At 36.6% G+C, this 16,013-nt stretch overlaps 1 protein-coding gene and 1 pseudogene across 9 annotated transcripts in view; both read right to left on the bottom strand.

Moving 5' to 3' along the window:
• NCKAP5 (NCK associated protein 5) overlaps positions 1-16,013 on the bottom strand; it is a 638,109-nt gene that overhangs the window by 183,515 nt on the left and 438,581 nt on the right. For all 9 annotated transcript variants that reach the window (XR_009156463.1, XM_058194176.1, XM_058194167.1 and 6 more), the window contains one exon: positions 3,423-3,491. Coding sequence is in view for 8 of the 9 variants with exons in the window: in XM_058194176.1 (XP_058050159.1) it covers positions 3,423-3,491 (69 nt within the window). In the remaining variant the exon portion in view is untranslated. The remainder of the gene's footprint in view (positions 1-3,422; positions 3,492-16,013) is intronic.
• LOC131189415 (U2 spliceosomal RNA) lies at positions 12,696-12,797 on the bottom strand (annotated as a pseudogene).

The following is a 16,013-nucleotide window of genomic DNA, read 5'->3' as shown; positions in this document are numbered from 1 at the left end:
TAATAATAAAAAAAAAAATAGACCATCTATTTATGACAGCTAGGTGGCATTGCATGCTCCAGAAAATTAAAACACCTACAGCTCAAGAGTAGAATTTTACCATACTTTTTTTATATTGACTTAAAACAAATAACAAAACTTTGATTTATAGAACTATGTACAGAATTAATTTTACTTAATTCTTTACTAGGATCATTTTCTGTATTATCATCTTATTTTTTAAAATAAAAAAATAGTTTCCTATTTATCATTAAATTTAAAATCCAAAATCAAATATAGAAGTCTATCACATATTTTATTATGCAATTAATAATATTTTAATGAGCGATATGCTACCATTTTATTTTGTTATGCAGCCTTATGCTTTATGAAAATTTTACTATTTTGAATAAAGTGATTTTTTTTTAGAAATGAGCCGTTCCTTTCTTTCACTAATTTGATTTTAAAATTTGGTTTCATGTGAATTAGAATTTAAGAGAAAAAAATCAACCTTTTTCTAAATACTTATATTTTTTATAGAAGTCAAATGCTTGAAATGATTCACATTCTCATAAAATTCCTATCATTTCCAAAACTGTTCTCTAACCTAAGGCACCACAGACAGCAAAGGTCACATAAAATAGCTATCTCTATGATTTAATACATGACACAGATTAAAACTCTAGTCAGAACTCACAAGAGTATAACTATAACTTTTTAGATAAGAGGGGTATAGAAGAAATATGCTATATTGGGGTTTTTAAATCTAAAAAATAAGCTAATACTTTAAATATCACAATTAATACTCTAAATTTTGGGAGTTCAGTAAAGTGCCTACATATTCACTGAAAAAGTGATATAAATCAGAGAAGAGAGGAATTAAATACTACAGGAATTCTACAAATTTTAATAAACCAAGTGTCTAAAATGAAGATTCTCAGGATATTCGGAAGGGGGATATATGGATGCTTTTATTTATAGAATCACTGAATAATTGCCTAACACCACCACAATGGAGCATTAGAAAGTATATATGCCAACAAATACTATAAATGTCACAAAGCATTATGTAGTATGTGCTTAAGATAGGTTGTTAATACCTTTTTTTTTTTTACATTTACACCCCGCCCTTCTCCGAAGACTCAGGGCGGCTTACAATGTATAAGGCAATAGTCTCATTCTATTTGTATATTTTTTACAAAGTCAACTTATTGCCCCCCCAACAATCTGGGTCCTCATTTTACCTACCTTATAAAGGGTGGAAGGCTGAGTCAACCTTGGGCCGGGCTTGAACCTGCAGTAATTGCAGGCTCTGTGTTCTAATAACAGGCTTCTCTACTGCCTGAGCTATCCCTTAAAATAAAAATCAATACTTTTTCTTTTTTCATGGATTACCAGGAAATTATTCCTGAATTTGAGCTGCTTGTTTATTTCTTTATTATTGAAAGAGAGAGGGAGGGGGGACAGAAGGAAAGAAGACAATAAAGAAGGAAAGTTTCTGATGCTAATTGTCAGCTTCCCACCAGAAATTAAATGGGAAAGCCGACAGGAAGTTAGAAGTCATTGCTGCTCCCACTGATTTTCAGCAGTGTGTGTGATAATTCTATTTTCTTTTTAGGTCAGGAAATATCTCTGAAACAACGACCCAACAGGTCAAGGGATTTTGGAGGAAATAACAGAGATTTACAACTAATTTGAAAGCAATTGTTTCCGGGGATAACCTTTTTAAAGAAGAATTTTAGTCTTTTTTTTTAAAAAAAAATAATAATTAGCTTTTTATTCTGCCTTTCTTACTTTATAAGAAACTCAAGGTAGTGAATAAATATAATACTCCTTCTCTTTTTTTACCCACAAAGGGATCTATCTGAAGAAAAAGATGAATCTGATCTTTCCTTTCTTATTTCTTATCTCGGTCTCATAATCTTTGGTTGTGTCTTCTTCCCTCTCACTTCCTTCATGGGCTGTCCAGCATTTGGCCTCTAGTTCCTTATACCAAGGCTGTCAAACTCAAGTGGTCACATTGTCATCACATGACGTGTCGTGACTTTCCCCCCCTTCGATAAAACCGGGGGGGGAATGGCCAGCGCGTGACGCATCTGGCCTGCAAGCCACGAGTTTGACACCCCTGCCTTATACTCTTTAGGCAAAACCTAATTTTAACATATATAACAAGGGTTTAAAGAACATATTCCTTTCCATCTACAGTGCAGTCAAAGAGGCTAGCTTGGGCAATACTATTCTTAGCCATGCAGGTAACATAACCAGTCTTAAAGTTTATGGCTTATTGGCTCTATTTAATTTCTTCATTCAGTTATCAATTTTGATAGTGATATTGCATGCTGGATAATTTTTTAGTGATTGTAAATTGATTGGATTGTGTCTTTCTTTAATAATTGTTTTGGTTTCATAATTTAATTGTGTGAAGACCAACAGTTCAATTTTTCATTTGGCTTGTTTGTTTCATTCCTTTAAAATGTCATCATAATGACTTTCACCATTATCAGGCAAAAAGCTCTGTGGCGATATACCCCTTCCAAACTATACCATTTACCAAACAATATCCAAATCGTCTTTGTTGGTAACATTTCTGAATAATTCTATTTTTTTACCAAGGCCACCACAAGGAAAAAAATATATTTGGTCATTTTATCTGGCTACCATAAACTCCTCTATTTACTGCAAAACTGCTACCCTCCTATGATTTTTAATTTTCTCAGTTGCCAGGCTTCCTTGGACCATCCCAGACAAACGGCTTTCCAAGGTTTGTTTGAAAACCTATAGGCACGGAGCATCTGTGACTCCAGGAGGCAGGCTGTAGTTTCATGGTGATAAAATTCCTCCTTAATTGGTACCTAGAGGTTTTCAAACAATGCTAGGAGAGCCATTTGTCTGGGATAGTCCAAAGAAGCCTGTACTGTGCAGTAGATTGGATCAGAAGACCCAAGAATCCCTCCCGACCCCATGATTTTACAATTCTAAGGCAGGAGCTTCATTACTTCATATTCTTTAGATCATGGATAGACAAAGACCTCCAATTTTAAATTAGTAGAGAAGACAATGTTGGCCTTGATTCCTGAAGATTTGAGGTAGAAGAACTTTTGTTACTTCAAAAAAAGAATACAGCAAAATCTGTGTGAAAATCAAACTACCTATGATGGCTCCCTTGCAATAATTCTTGTTAACCTAAGAAATTTGCTAATAAGTAAAATGAAACTATGTGAATTAATTTATGATTCAGACATATAGCATTCTACAATAATAGAAAGGTTGTCTGAAAGATGGCCAGCTGTATAAATATTTTAAATAAATCAATAAAAATAATAATTAAAAAACTTGAGATTGAGAATTAAAGGACAACAGAAGCAAGCCAGAAAGCTTTCTTATGGGAGAAAGAAGGAGATATTTAACCAAAGAGTAGGAGACCAACATTCGATCCATCTCACCTCATCAAGACATCTTTCATACTGCTCTCTCTGATTTTTATTTTCCATAGCCAGTGCGGAATTTTCTGCCTGAAAGACACACAAGCACACACATACAAATATAAATATAAATTAATTTGTGGATATAGTGAAGAACATGACAACTTAATTATACAGCTAGTCCTCGACAGTTCATTTAGTAACTGTTCAAAGTTATAACAGCACTGAAAAAGGTGACTTATGACTGCTTTTTACACTTATGACCATTGTACCATACCCAAGGTCATGTGATCAAAATTTGGACACTTGACAACTGGTTCAAATTAATGACGATCGCGGTATTCCCTTTTGCGACCTTCTGATAAACAAAGCCAACAAGAAGCCAGGTTTACTTAACAGCCATGTTATTAATTTAACAACTGCAGTAATTCTCTTAACAACTGTGCCAAAAAATGTTGTAAAATGGGCAAAATTCACTTAATAAATGCCTTGCTTAACAACAGAAATTTTGGTCTCAATTGAGATCGTAAGTCAAGGACTACCTATATTGTGAATGTAACCTCATAATCTTATAACTATGTAGGATAAATACAATTATTTATGATCTAATGTAAACTTTGGATTTTTTTAAAAAAAAACCTCCAAATATGTGTTGCTGCAGTGAAATAACACAAATTCTGTTAACTTTATGAAATCACATGCACAATATATTGCAATTTAGGAGAGCCAGACAGATCTCGGTAATGTCTTCTTGACAGATACTGAAAACAGCCTTTAGTAAAAATACTGCAGTGGATATTTGATATATCAATTTTCTTTTATTCAAGCCTTCCAAACTTTAGTGCTAGGAAACCATGAGTCAAGGGCATTGTTTTCCCTCTCTAAATCAGAAAGCTTAGTTTAATATTAACAGATTTACATGTACAATAATAAAAACTGATCTCCTTTTATCATTCAGACATTGTAGCACTAATGGCTAGGGCAGTCATATATTCGTTTTTCATTCCCCCCCCCCCATTTTTTGGGTTCTTGCAAAACCAATGAAAGCAGCACGAGTTTCTTTTATTATATCCACAATATTTCGTTCAGAATAATAGCAGAACAGGTATATAAGCTTTTTCATTAAAGCAACAACAAAGAAACCTTCAAGACAATAAAACTAAATTAATCAGTACAAACTAGAGCAGTGGAGGTGGTTTGATTCGTAATTCCATAAAATCACTGCATCTGGGCACGCCACAAAACCAAGGCAACCTTTTTTTCAACAGATCTGATTCTAAAAAGCAGAAATCTCTTCTGGCATTGGAAATGCCAGATCAAGGCTGTGGGGTGAAACAACCATAATCACTTCTCTGTCATGATGAGAACCGTGTCATTTCTGAAGCACAAAAAGCTTCTCTGAAAGAAACCCGAGAGTATCATACAGTGCAAATCCCATTCTAGTCCCTATATATTTTAATAAAAATGTTGCAAAACCCCCCAAAAACAAATAATGGCCCTGTTCAGAATTCATTCAATATATTTACGTAACACCTTTCCTCTAAAAGCCAAAGGTAGGACCAGGTTCTGTCCTACAACTAGGACATCTCTCCTCACGTCAATTATATGAGGTAGGCCGGGTCGCTCATTTGTCGTTGTTCATTTCATGGCTGAGGCTGGAATTGAAACTGAATCTTCCTGATAGCTATTCCAACATATTAACCACTATATGCCATGTATGGATGGTGCCCATCTGACTAAATAAGCATTAGCACTCGGCGAATAAGACTGCTACTAGTAAATAAAGCATGCCATAAAATACTGAAACATAGAAATACAGAAAAATCCTCCTGTTCTGGGTGTTACGGTTCATTCCCCCTTCTCATCAATTTTGTACTATTTGTTGTGGTCCGCCAACAGCCTGCGGATGAGGCTGAGGAAGAACATGGGCCAGTCCTGGAGGTGGGGAAGGCCCGAATGAGGGCTCTGCATTGGAGGCAGAGATGGGGCCGGGGCCAGGGCCATCTAAGAGTGATGTGTGGACTCTGGAGCCTCCAGAGACTGACAGTAGTGAGGCAGAGGAACAGGAGGAATCTGTTCCTAGTGCATGCATGAGAAGAGCTGCCAAAAGGCAAGAGCAGCTAAAGCAAAGAGGACGACATGGGAGTAGGGCCAAGAGATGATTGGCCCCTCCCACAAGGCTTAAAAGACCAGCGACGGCATTTGGGCTCTTTCAGAAAACAACGTTGATAGAATTGCTACTTGTCTTGCTGCATTTATTGTCGGCGTCTTCTGCTTTTGAACTTTTGCCAAGAAAAGCCTTTGGCAGTTTGCCTAATTAGACAAAGGTTGGTGATAAGACTGAAGAGTTGTGTTATGAAGAATTTGTTTTGATTTAGTTTGGACTACACTGAGAATGAGTTAATTCTCAGCTGTTCTAGTAAAGTCTGTTTGTTTTTGAACAGATTGCATCTACTACTACCTATTGGGCCTGGGTCACAACATTATTTCCTTTTCTCATTCCCTTTTCTCATCAGTCTTCTACTATTTCCTTCAACAAACATTAAGGCAGCATTTCCAACATAGAGTGACTCTTTAAGTGACCAAAAGTTGCCACAGTCTTTATATGGTAAAAGTTAAACAATTCTCTGCCATTCTGAATGTTAAGTTATTTATAAATTAAAAATAAGAACAGTGAGTTTGGTAGGTAGGAAAAATTTGGACACTGGTAACATTAAAAAAAAAATAGCTCCCAAACATTTTTATAGTTAATTTTCATTATATTTATATAGTTATTTCACTATTTCTATTCTTGCTTTTGGACTTTTCCTCCCACTCTTCCTCTCAAAATTCTTTTAGTTCAGAAATATTTGTAGGTCTCATTATATGCATTGCATATGTTCAATCATATTGAAGTCTGGGGACGACAAATGCCATTACAAAACATTTATCTTTCTTTTCTGGTTGATCTGAATGAATACACTTTTTTACTAATTACTTTGATACAAAATTTTCTTCCAAATCAATTCTGATTCACTGAAACATAATTTGATCTCCTGTTGCATTCACCTGTGTATATATACAACATTATATAAAATGGTCATATTTAAAACAAAATAAATTAACAATTCAATATTCCATCCATGTTCACATACCACGTGTTTACTACTCAAAATGGCCCCATCCATTACTTCCAAGGACTTTCAGCAGGCACTTTCTACAGACATGGCTTATATGGGCACATTTTATCTGGAATAAGTCATCTTTAAATATGTACCACCTTGATATGTACCTAAAAAAACAGCTAGCAGTCAATGCAGTTACCACAATATTAGAGCTTTGTGGCAATAACAGGCAGTTCTGACTAGCACATAGATAGCCAAATCCTTCATTAGAGGTACTATTTCTGGAAGGTTGTTAAGAAAAGTCCTACTTAAGGGTGCTTTATCCATGCTACTAATCCATGACATGGCAAGATCATGAGTCATTGTTACTAGCACTTTCTGTTCCAGAAAAATCATGAATAGCAAAAAAAACACCTGAAGCTGGGAAAAAGCCCTCCTTAACACACAGCTTCCATCATATATCCCTCAGATTGGATTGATTGATGACCTTCAACTCCATACTCATGAGAAATATGCCATAACTCATACCTTTATATTTTATCATATTTCCTGTAAATCTACAAGCATGCAATAAACTTTCCCACGTTCACACATTTTTCAAAGTCCCGCAGAACAAAGATCCGGTTTGCCTAGCAAAAGACCCAATCTAGTTCCTAAATCTTGAACACTATATCTTTTGGTATTCTTTCAATCAAAATTCCACCTGACATTTTCACACTCACACTTTACAAACTAATTATTTTGCCCATCATTTTCTAAATTTCCTTTTGTATAGGAAGACAATAATGCATTCTTCCGAATTACAAGCACACATGGAGCTTCACAAACACATTAAATAAGAAACAGAGCTACTGTGCAAGCAAACCATACCCATATTTTAACGTTTTTCCAGTTAGACCATCTATATCTGCAATCTTACTGTTTTTCAACATTTTCACCAGACATATATTTATGACTTTCTATTTTTCAATCCTTTTTTTGACTCTTTAGACCAGGGCTGTCAAACTTTGGTGGGAAGGTAACAGCGTTCCATGTTCCTTTGGTGTTTAGTCATGCCGCCACATGACCACAGAGACGTCTTCGGACAGCGCTGGCTCTTCGGCTTTGAAACGGAGATGAGCACCGCCCCTTAGAGTTGGGAATAACTAGCACATATGTGTGAGGGGAACCTTTACCTTTACCTTTATATACATGCACATGGATGCAAGCACAGATGATGAATAATAGTGTTATGACTCTGGCCTCCGAGCCTGTCCTCATGGAGGAGGATGACTCGGAGTGTGAGGGAGAGGAGCCAACAAGGCCTCCCTCTCTAGGACCCTCCTTCCTGGCAATGCCTCAAGTGCCGGCGGAAGGCCTGGAAGAAGGCATGTCAGAGCCCTCACAGATAGAGGACGAGGAGATCCTGGATTGACCCTAGACAGCGTCGTCAAGAGAGGCGTGCGCAGCAGAGGAAGAGGTGTGGCAGGCCCAGAGAGTGCTGAGTCACCGAGCCACACCCCACAGGGGATAAAAGCGGGTGGGGTTGCCATCTGGCCCTTGTGATGGACAAAACTACTAAGGGTGAATTGCATTGTGTGAGACAGTTTTTCAGACAGTTTTTGGATTTAAGGCTTGGATTTTCGTGAATAACTCTTGACCATTCTTTAGACTCCTGGCTGCTCTGGCAATGGACCGTAAACATGCTGACTCTTAATAAGAAACTTGTCAGGCTCTTGGAGAGTAGCTGCCAGAACGTTCCTCTCCCAAAGGAAATCAGGCCAACCTGTAAATAAATTGCTGGCAGACATCCTTCGGCGCATGTGTTTTCTTTGGTGAGGTGGAGGGGACAGAACAAATATACTATCAGTGAAATCAGGAAAAAACCAAGGGTGGAACCAATGCTGGTAATTTACTCACTATGCGGTTTTTATTCAGTCATAAAATAGATTAAGGACACCTAACTGGCTGGTTGGGGAATTCTAGGAGTTGAAGTCCCCATGTCTTTTAGGGCAGGGGTCTGCAAACTTGGCTCTTTTGTGGACTTCAACTCCCAGCAAAGGTGGCTGAGGAATTCTGGGAGTTGAAGTCCACAAGTCTTAAAAGAGCCAAGTTAGCAGACCCCTGTTCTAGGGGATTGCTTAAATGAAAATAGTCTTTGTATCATATCACATCGTTATTGAAACTTAAATGCAAACCATTGCATAAAGTCTCTTTTCCATTAAGCAACAATTGAAGAAATTAATGATTGCATGGCTAAAGAATGCAAGGTAGCTTTGTTCCCTCTTACAAATGAAATATTCTTTATCTGTCACACAAAAGCAAATGTTCATCAGTTATGTATGGCAATGGAAAGTTTCTAGAGAATGATTCAAATAAAACTTCAAATGCATTAATAAATGCCTGTTTGGCTAGTGTGTGAATGACTGAAATAGAGATGTATATCTGCTTCATTATCAGTGTTTAACATTTCAGAATAACTGAGTAAAGGCAAATCTAAAATATCCATTCTTCCTGGAGGCATAGACCAAATTGAAAAACCTTTCAAGCCAAAATTAAACCTAGCTTGTTAATCCAAGTATCATACCTTTGTTCATAATCTTTCCATCACGTAATGCCCTTCACACGTCTATGAATAATCAAGATTCACACACAATTTTAGTTTACGTTGGATGCTTCTCTAGCATTTTTAAAATCTAAGAAAACCAAGTGATTTTTTTTTAATGGGAAAAACTCTGGTTAAAAAAATAAGCTGCATTCCACTTAACAGCACCCAGTTAAGGAAACCCAAAGTACTGTTGCCAGTCTCTTTTAAGAGGTCTTGATAGCGTTGCCTCTTGACTCACATATACATTACTATTGGAATTGTACCTAAAGCCTTAGAAGGGATGAGGAGCTGAAATCTCCCAGCAAGGCAGCCCTTTCACTCTCAAAAGTTCCCACAGCCCAGGAAAGGATTTCAGCTCCTTTGAATTACAGAGAAAAAATCTTTTAGCAGGCTGCCGGAATTGAGTTGAAATCTTCAGATTTCAGCTCCCTTCCTGCAGTCCCACAAGGGATTTCAGCTCCACTCCATGCCATCCATCTGCAAGCTTCCCTGTCAGCTTCCCCACTAACTTTCTCTGGAAGCCAGTAACTTTCTCTGGAAGCAACAGGACTCACATAATCACAGGATGTTTGGTAACCGGTCGTAAACATGAGGCAGCATCTGAATAGTGGTCATGTGAGTGCAAAGGAGAGGAAGAGACATTTTATGATTGCCAGAAGTACTTTATAAGCCATAAAAATGACCCTTTCAATGATAATTAAATGACCAGTCGTAGGTTGAGTACTACCTGTATACAACGATCATGCTTTTTAAAACCTAACATATCCCATATTTCATTACATTCATCCATATAAAGTCTACTTCTAAAGGCATTCCTAATTTTCGGTGCCAAAACTTTGTCAATTATATGATGAGATACTTGATAAGGGAATATTATCAGAAGTATTTAATCATGCTTACGTTATAGTTACACCAAAGCCAGGTAAAGATCATGCCCAGTGTTCAATCTTACTGATTAACATTGATACAAAAATCTTAACAGCAGTGCTAGCAAAAAGATTACAGCAAGTGCTATCATTTGTTATTAAAAATGATCAAGCAGGGTTTATAAAAACTTGACAAGCAGAGGACAATATTAGGTTAGCTTAGCTTAGCTTAGCTTAGGTGTAGATTTAATAGACCTGAATAAATGTGAAGACCAATTTGTAATTGTATCCTTAGATGCTGAAAAAGTTTTTGACAAAATATATAAGCAGTACGTGTTTGCTGTATTAAATACTGTAGGTTTGGATTTCCTTTGAAATTCATAAAATGGAACAATCAATCAAGGAGAGAAGCAACCTAGAACTAAGGATAAATTTCCTGACAATTAAAACAATTAAACAATGGGACGATTTGCTTCCAGAAGTTGTGGATGTTCAATACTGGAAGTTTTTAAGAAGTGACTGGACAACCATTTGTCTGAAATGGTGTAGGGAGCAGGGGGTTGAACTAGAAGACCTCCAAGGTCCTTTCCAACTGTTATTCTGTTCTATTCTGTTCCTTTAGAATACTTTAGTTGGAGCAAAGTTTGATTAGCCTTTTTTACAAATTTATTTTGCATTTTTAACTTTGCTAAGTATACATTTGTACTTTTTAAGAAGTGTTAACTGTGCCTTGTAAAATAATAGTGGGGGAAAAAAACAAAGAAAATATTTCCCAGCCTCTCTCCTATAAAATAATTAGTCTTGATTGTGAAATTAAATTGTTGCTGAGTTTTCTAAAGCAGAAATGTCTTCTATATTTTCAGGCTTAATTTGATCTGGGACAGAGAATCTTTTCCAGAATGAATCAACCCCCAGGTGTTGTAATCAATATGTATTCTTATGGAGGCTAATCATGGCAAATTATTTTATGAGATGACTAACATCTGTAAAACATTGGCTTACTGGATTAAAAAAATATTATTACTCTGGATGGCAATGTGAACATATGAGAAGAAATGAAAACTATGAAAACATAAATTGGTAAGTTGAAAGTGGAGTGGAAAATGTGAACACAGTAACTTGTTCTCATGAACCTAGTCAGAAGACAACCGAATTTACAATGGAAAAGCAAGAAAAGAACATAAATCTCTATGATAAAGTTTTGTTTAAACTACAAGGAGAGCTAGCCCACCCAGAAACCTAAAGATAAGGCATCTTTCTACAAATATACAAACTACAGAAACTTTGTCTGATTTGCTGGAAAAAATACTTGCAAGAGATACTTTCATTACCTCCAGGAGTGGATGTGGAAATATACAATAGGATGCTTATTGGGTTAAATCACATTTGAGGATCCGGAAGAGCGTTCCTTACATTATTGTCAAATTTCTCAGGGCTGCTGCTCATGTTATGCTTTTGAGTAAGGATCCTTCATTTAGATATAAGGAATATACATTCCAAGTATTCAGTAATATTCCTAAAACATGGGTCTTCTTGATGAAGGAATTTCCTTTGGCTAAGGTTTTGGCTAAAAAGAAATCTACTAAGTTTTTTTCTTATTTCCTGCTATTTTTTTTTTGTCCGTCCATCTCTGATCAGCTCAAGCATGAGTGTAATGACTGATTGTCGCCATTTTGGAAGGCTTATGTTGTTGCGGGAATAATTCTTTATTTTGTTTCTGTCTTGCTAGTAGTGCTATCTGTTGAGTCTAGGTACAAATGTTCCAGTGTTAACATTGATTTTGTTTCTTGTTTTTTCAACAACAGAGGGAAAGAAGGAGGAGAAGGGGGGACTTGAGATTGTGAATTAGCTCTTTATGGAAGTCAATTTATGTCTTGTTTATTGTCATCGGTTTAATTCTTTTTGGTGGGAAGTATGTTAGTTGTATATTACTTGCGTTCAATTACAGCTTTTATAGTTCCTAGTTGTATTAATCTCATTGTAATTTTCTGTATTCATATATAATGTATATACTTATTTGTAATTTAAATATTCCTTGGTTTGGACCAAGACTTTTGTGTCCAATCACACTTGGCCAATAAAAAATTATATTCCATTCTATTCTATTTTTGAAAGAGGTTTGTTTATTATGGAGCTTATAGGTAAGTATATTAAATTTGATCCTTTTACATGCTTGGGTTGTGGATACTAAATTGGAATGTGAAAGGGATATGAAATATTATTAAATGTATTTTTATTTAATAATAGACATAACGATAATGCTATATTTCTACAGTAATATATCAGAGATAATAAACTTAAAACTTCTTCTTCTTCTCTGTGATAGATTCTTCTTGAGAGCCAGTCAAGTACTTAAGGCATCAGACTAGAAACCAGAAGACTGTGAGTTCTAATCCTGCTTTAGGCATGAAATCTGGCTGGGTGACTTTGGCCAGTCATTCTCTCTCAGCCCTAGGAAGGAGGCATGAGTAAACTACTTTTGAAATCTTGCAAACAATACCCTGCAGGGACCAATCCAGGGGGTGATCAGGAGTCAACAGTGACTTGAAGGCAAAAAAAAAAGAAAAAGAAAAAAAAGAGAGGGAGGGAATATTTTCTTGTTCCAAGAGGAGGGCTTTTAAAATTATATTAGGGAGAAATAGTCTTTCCAAAGAATGTATCTGAAATGATGGGCATCAGATTTTCTATGCTGAAAAGCTATATACCATAATTTTGAGATTTGGCTGCTAATTGGGGGAAGGGGTAGCTAAAAGAATCATACTGAGAAATTGAAAATGTGATATTAAACTGATAAGAACAAATAGTACACTTGATCTTAGCCAAAAGGCCGAGAAGCCTCTTGGGAGATATTATTTCGTAAGATGGGCACCATGACAGAAACATAGGCTGCCTGGGTCCTATCAGATGACATTGTTTTAAAAAGGGACCAGGAATACTATGGGTTCCTATTGTTGCTTTTATCCGCAGACATACATGATGTAATGTCAAAGGGTATACTACGTTAAGGTATTCAAATTCTTGCTGAAAACAAAGAATATTCTGGACAACCCTTCATTATTTCATTGACTACCACTATGCTCTCATTATACATCCCAAACAACAAAAAGGTAATTAATCAAAGACGGGGGGGGGGGGGATTTGACCATTATTGATTGAGCTTATCCCCAGATTGATTTTAAGGTATAAATCAGTATTTTATAGCATTTTCTACAATTACTTCTGCTTAAAGATTAAAAACAGAGACTAACCTATTTTTATTCAGGGTTTTTTTTTTTTTTTTGTTTCTGAGGAAGCTAAACTCGCATTTCTACACTCAATGGCAAGGCAATAAATCTCAGTGGAGTTAGTGGCCTTTTCAGTAGATACATTTAGGATTATAAAACAGTAATGGAAAGCCAAAAATGGGGCATATGGTTTCTGTGACTGCTTGATAACAGTATGTTCTTGATAAGAAAGATGAATCTACTCTAATGTTTCAATGAGAAGTGCTTGATATGAATCCCCAAAACTTGCATATCCCCAAAAATTACATATCCCTAATAAAAACTATTTTCATTTCTAATCAACCTAGTACTCCTACCATAAGGTCAGCATTGGGCCACACAGGGCATTTTAAAAACTACTTATATAGAACAGTATGCAGTGTAGAATAATCAAACTTTGAAAACAGTGCAGTTATAGAAAGTAGATATTTAAATCAAGCTCTCAAATAAACTTTGTTTTTAAGACTTCCAAAAGGATGGGATATGTTGAACATCTCTGCATCATGGGACCTAAAGTTTTTTGCTGTTAATTTAAATTTGGTTTATTCTGTTTCAGTAGATATTCCTTTAGCCTTTCTTTTCCCAATTATATCTAGTATTCAAAACTAGCTTTGAGAAAGAGGGAACACACATTCTGAATATATAACATGGAATGCTTTGAAGCTCAAATGAAGGGATTTTTTACACTGAGATCTCTACTATATTATGCACAATTTTATAAAGCAAAATTGATGCATCTAAATTTTAAGTCTGAAAATTGATTTGAAATTACTCAACTAGTGACTCATCTGCATTCTGGCACAGCGGTAATTTAGGTCTGATATTTTGGCTGATTCTTCCTGATCAGCAAGCTGTTTGCATACTACTTTTCCCTCAGTTTGATATATTCCTTAAACACACAATTAAGAAATAAGAAAATGAGAGTCTTACAGATAATAATGCATATATTTGCTTATAGGAAATGTACAGGCAATTTTATCCTAGGGGCTTTAAATAACGACCAAATTGATTTTATGCAGTCTAGGCAAGTTTCAGAACTATATTCCCTGTTGATTGTAGAGCAAATCATAAGCATTTATTTGACGTTTTGTAACAGGAAATGAAATGGGAAAGCATCCCCTAAGGATGATAAAGCAACCATTAGAATATATTAATTCACCAGCAGAGCATTTCACCTATCAAAAAAGCAAGACGGAAAAGGTAAAATTGTATTTTTTTTTCAAATTTGCAGCTTAATTTAAATAATCTGTGATTCTTAATATTCATGTTCACCATGCTGTCTGTTATAACATCATGAGTCTATCAGATGTGGAATATTGATGGTTCTTTTAAGAGCTAGCCTACAAAAATTCCTGGTTAAAAACAAATTGATAAATATCTGTTATCCTATTAGTAAGATTGTCCATGCCAATATTCTAAAAGACTATTTTGTTTTACAAAAACTGTAATGTATTTGGACTTTAGGAGGGAAATTTGGGCGGGAACAAGCACGTTGCTGATTGGCTGATGCCTCAGCCAAAATAGTATTTAAAGAAGGGTTTTTGCCTGTTGGCTTTTGCTGGGATCACAATAAACTAAAGAGCTGTTGTCACTTGTATCGTCTCCTACCTCTTCATTGCCCGAACATAACAAAAACTATTTGTAAAAAGTACATGGTTGAATTGGCCAAGGAATATATATCTTAGACAACACTACAAGGATCTTCTATCATGCAAGTATAGATAGTCCTCAGTTACAGCAACAATTGGGACTGGGAACTCCATCACTAAGAAACACAGTCATAAAATATGATGTCCTGTGACCGCATCACCTAGCAACAGCAATTCTTCCAGCCCCAGTTGCCACCATTAAATGAGGACCGTTTGGATCATTAAATGAGGACCTAATGGATCACAACTTTCAACTTCCTGTCAGCTTCCCATTATTGGAACTCTGAAGACCTCTCATTCAGCACTGTCATAACTTTAAAAAGTTGTTGTAGGAGAAGGATTGGCATAGCCAGGAGGAGGCGTTAAAAAGATCAATCAGCCTAGAATTATTACCTAGCCACGAAGTCCAATTCCCCGTCTTGGTTGCCAGTGACTCTTATCTAAATATAACCAGGTGCTTCTATTATAGTTGAGATGACTACTGCTGATCGTGCCAATCGCACTCATCTTCAAGAGGGAAGCCTCCGCACCGGCTCTAATAGCGATTGGGCAAGCCCAGGAGCACCAAAAAGACGCCCTACCAATCGCAGGGGTGTCGCCACCTATATGGGGTCCGGCAATGCCGTTCACGCTGGAAAGGAAGGTAGCAATCCATGCCACTCCTTTCCCCTGCAACATGCCCAAAAGGTGGTCTTCGGTGGGATCGGGCTGGATCGCCCTTCACGCCGGAATGGGGGCTCAACCAGCAACTGGGAGCCCTCCAGATGGAATCGCTGCAAGGCAGCCGTCATCGGACCCTCAGGCCCTTCACGCTGGAATGAATCCAAATATAAATTAGAACAACAGAACAGCTCTCAGGCATGTCTGTCCCAATCAGACCGAGTCTGAAAGCTGGGAAGCAGAAGGAGGAGGAGGTGTTGGTCAGCTTGCAGACTCGGTCCCATTGGCTATCAGACGGAATACCTCCCGTGCCTGGCTGCCGGTCCCACTAATCAGGAGAAGATTGCTATGCACAGGTTTTTAGCAATGTATCAGTTAAACTGAACCTTTACACATGAACATGGTTTTTCACATCTGATAATTGCTGAACAAATGGTCATAACCTGAGAACTAACCTCTTTCAATAAATTAAGTCAGGAACCA

The sequence above is a fragment of the Ahaetulla prasina genome, chromosome 1 (genome assembly GCF_028640845.1).
Source record: "Ahaetulla prasina isolate Xishuangbanna chromosome 1, ASM2864084v1, whole genome shotgun sequence".
In the NCBI taxonomy this organism is placed as follows: Eukaryota; Metazoa; Chordata; class Lepidosauria; order Squamata; family Colubridae; genus Ahaetulla; species Ahaetulla prasina.
This window is presented reverse-complemented; position numbering and strand designations above follow the sequence as displayed.